Source organism: Myxocyprinus asiaticus, chromosome 29 (assembly GCF_019703515.2).
Source record: "Myxocyprinus asiaticus isolate MX2 ecotype Aquarium Trade chromosome 29, UBuf_Myxa_2, whole genome shotgun sequence".
NCBI lineage: Eukaryota > Metazoa > Chordata > Actinopteri > Cypriniformes > Catostomidae > Myxocyprinus > Myxocyprinus asiaticus.
In genome coordinates this window covers 28568104-28572241 of record NC_059372.1, presented here as the reverse complement: position 1 = coordinate 28572241, position 4138 = coordinate 28568104, and the positions used below count along the sequence as shown (strand labels likewise).

The following is a 4138-nucleotide window of genomic DNA, read 5'->3' as shown; positions in this document are numbered from 1 at the left end:
TTTGCACATGCGGCAGTATTTGACGCCTTGGGAGTGAGAACGGGTTGTAAAAGAATATGACCGAAACGGCAAGCGCTAACAATTAGCTGTATTTAGAAAATGAATAAAACCTGTGATTTACTACAGAAATTGTAGGCTTCTCTCCTCCGCCATATTGAACGTTTACATCTCCTTCCAACTCGGAAACTCGGGTTTCAAAAATATCTCCAAGTTCCCCATTAGTAATTAGCCTACGACTTGAGGGGTAGTTCATGTGCAACTTCCAAGTGGGAAAATCATATTTATAATAATTCCGATAGCATGTGAATGCAACATTAGATATGCTTCAGGACCTTTATACAGTTTTTTTTTTTTTTTTTACAGTGTAAAAACTTAAAAGTCTATCCCTCAAAGCCTCGTTTTCATTCTCAAAATTAAATATGGCACTAGCCTACTGTGAATAATGTCTACACTGGGTCAATCCACAACAATAGGCCTACTCCAAAACTGTACAACCTGTTTAGAAGGGTAAAACAACCAAAACAGAAATGCCACTATAGCGGTCACATTTCCATTGGCCTCATCTACACCAGTTATATAAAATCAAAAGTCATTATGAAAACTGAAACTGCAGCGGCGCTTGTCACTCTAAATCGGAGGTTTCCTCCTTGTCAAAAGTGCTCACTGGTATGTCGTATGTCAGGAGAGCGCCGGTCCGACATGCCAAGGGTGTAATGCTGTTACACGACACGGTTGTGACGCACCCACTGGGAGTGATGACTGTTCATTTAACCCAGCGTGAGTTTAAGATCACTTTCTCTCGAGTGCACACTTGGTGGGCAGGTACGAAGACTGAAGCTCATTAGAAGTGATGGAATAATACGAAGGAAACTCCGTCTTATGAACACTTCTTATTGTGCATAAAACACATTAGAAAACTGCAGATAATAAATAGGCCTAAACCTTCAAATATCCTCGTGCGTAAGGTCACGCTCGTGTGCTGCGTAAAACAGGCCCATAGGAATGTATCGTGACATGTATTTAACTTTCACAAATCAAAGCATAATAGAAATAATAGAAATAAATAATAATAGAATACATAAATAATAGAAATTAAATTAACACGTACTGCAGGTGCATCATATAAATTTAATTAAGAATGTAATTAAATTCTTATTAGGCTGTTGTCTTGTAGGCAGAATTCTTTTTCTTTCTTTTTTTTTTTTTTTATTCTCACAAGTATTAACATTAAGAACATCTATCTAAAACAAACTGATATGTCGAATCAGTGTTAGATCACTGACCAAAGGTCTGGTTTGGTTATGTATGTGAAACTGCTTTCGCTGCGGTCATGCATTAGCAGGCTGAGGAAGACAGGCGCTGAAATCGTGTTAATAAGTGGAACTGGTAGGTTACAGAACACTGCCGATTCACGATCACGCAAATACCCAGGGACAGGACCCTCTGGCCCCGGGGCGCTTCCGGCGCAGAATAGCTTAGGCCGCATTTTACCAGTAAAGTCTAATTTAAGAGATTACAATCATACAATTTCAATACACATTAGTATCCATGACACAGCCCTTCAATACATACATGAAGTGAAAATGTGGCATTTGTGTTGCCCTATTCACGTGGTAGGCCTATTTACTAACAACATTACAATCCCGGTGCCTTTTATTTTGAACATCCAGAGCTATTAAGGTTGCGCAGTTATTTTAAGCCATAAACCGGCTATTAAATATATAGAAAAAAGGACATGCAAAACGACCAAAATAAACAGTGTAAGTTTTATAAAAACCGGTGGTGACCTCTGCTTTGCAACAATTAGTAAACCAGAACCCTAAACAGTTGGTTCATGTCAAATGCCTGTTGAATTTGTGGCCACTTGACCTTAATCTGTGAAACTTGAAACTTATTTCTGAAAAATCAATAGTTCAAAATGAAATGATAATGAAATTGAATGAGTACTGTGTACATGCAGAAATGCATAAACCCAGAGATGGTTCATAGATATATGTTTTAATTATAAAGACATATAAACAATATACAGTATGAAACTCATGTCGCAACCAGATCAAATGCTTTGTAGGCTTGATCAAGAAGCTCTTCACAGTTGTACAATACAATCAAGTGAACTGTGCAATAACAATAACAAAATAATTTTAGGCCAAACATTTTATGATGTCACACCGTTTTTCCTAATACACTGATGGACCAGGTGGAAATAGTTCAGCATATATTCAGGTTTTTAAATGATCAGCCATTCTTTAAGAAATTACTGTCTGTGGGGCATGTCGTTTTCATTACAGTATATTGCATAGTTCACCAATAACGCTGGAAACGAAAGGGCAAATTTGAGGTTTGAATAAACAAACATAGAATTACATAGAATGTCCTTTTTTCCTGTTGTGCATTTTTTTAAACAAATAATTCTTTTTAATCCTTTGCTTGAGGAAAAATGAGAAAAGCCGAGGAATCTAAGGGATTTAAAAGCTTATTCCAATAATACTGTGGCCCAAATTTAACGCTGAATTTATTTAACATTATTTGTTGTATTATCTAGCAAATCTGGATGACACGTCGTAGTTATTTAGACATTTTATTTAGCAGGGATTTTGAATTGGATATAAGCCCATTCTCAACCAAATATTTCGAAAGCGCATTTAAACCAACACAAGGATGATGCAGGTGAGAGTTCAGTGCGTGGAAGTCAAGGCTTGTCGTTGCAGTGTTTGAAGAGGTTGGAAGGGGTCCCGGAGAAAGAGTTGCATTTCTCCGCGCAGGTGGCCAGTGCCGTGCCCGAAAACGGGTACACGGCCGCCTGTCCGAAAGGCGCCAGTGCGGTGGGAATGGGTGAGGTTATAGTCTGTCCTTGGTTCAGATAAGCCACCAACCGGCGCATCTCCTCCAGCGCTTGTGCCTGCATTAGGATGTAGTTTTTAGCAAGAAGCAAAGTTGCGATTTTAGATAGTTTTCTCACTGACGGACTGTGCGCGTATGGAATCACAGACCTCAGGCCGTCCAGAGCGTCATTGAGGTCGTGCATTCGTCTCCGCTCCCGTGCGTTGATGCTCAGCCGGAGAGATCTCTGCTCTTTCGGCTTCTTGGCGAGATTACTCGAGTGCTTCTCTTCGTCGAAACCCGCACCTCTCTTACGCGATTCAAGGTGGTCGAAACCGTCGTCTTCGTCGCTGGTCTGTTCCCCGCCACTTTCGTTCGACTTTCCCGTTTGACCGGAGAGGAAATCTGCGGCAGGTGTAAGGGAGAAACGGCCGGGACTTCCAGCACCACGGCCAGCGCCAAAGCCGAAAGCGGACTGTCCATACCGCTGCGTCAGGTCCAGCAGGGTGTCATTGCTGATGGATTTTAGCAAGTTTTCTTCGCCCACATTCATTTTGGAAAATAAAACTAAAATAAAAAACAGAGACCGGTTCGAAATCTCGTCGGCGCTGTTTAACGCTTCCTCTCGCTCTGACTTCTCTCTTTCGTGATTGTCCTCAAAAGGGATGTGGACAATGAAAACACTTTATCGACAGAGATCTTTCTTCCCCCTATCACGTTGAAGACTTGTGCAAGGTTGTTTCGCGCAGACAGTGATGTTACGTGCACTTTAGACGCCTCGACTGAACTTGTGCGCGTTCTTGCAGTGTGTCTTGCCCTCGCCCTGGGCAGATTGAGACTCGCGCTTAGTTCTACAGGCTAGTGAGTAAAAGCGCGAGGCCCCGCGGGATTATCACTCTGTCCAATCAGGCGGGCGTTTTAATTAAGAAGATTAGACACTGGCACCGTCCTAAATTCAACTGTAGCAATGATAACTGCGGGATAAATGATGGCATCATGTAATACAGGACCGCGTTGTATTATTTTTATTCTCTAAAATCTTCGAAATATTCGAATCCGACACAAAACGCAGTATAATTACTTTTTGATGAGCTATGTATGTTGGCTAATAATCACAACACTGTAACCAAAACCTTTGTTCAAGCTTTTGAGCCCTTATGGAGTGATGATTAGATATATTTCTGTAATTTTTACAGGCAGTAAACTGAAACACGGGTGTACTCGTTGAAAGATAAGAAAATTAGTTTACCATTAATTTTACCATGCATGCCTTATAAATGTTAGCAATTATGGTTCCATGTTATTAGTTGACTTTACA

General features: G+C 40.7%; 1 protein-coding gene across 1 annotated transcript; it reads right to left on the bottom strand.

Annotated features, from left to right (window-relative positions):
* Nucleotides 1-1987: 1987 nt before the first annotated feature.
* LOC127420411 (class E basic helix-loop-helix protein 23-like) lies at nucleotides 1988-3642 on the bottom strand. Its single transcript, XM_051662688.1, has one exon. The coding sequence runs from the start codon at nucleotides 3371-3373 to the stop codon at nucleotides 2690-2692; it is 684 nt and encodes a 227-aa protein (XP_051518648.1). The 5' UTR covers nucleotides 3374-3642; the 3' UTR covers nucleotides 1988-2689.
* Between the last annotated feature and the right edge of the window lie 496 nt (nucleotides 3643-4138).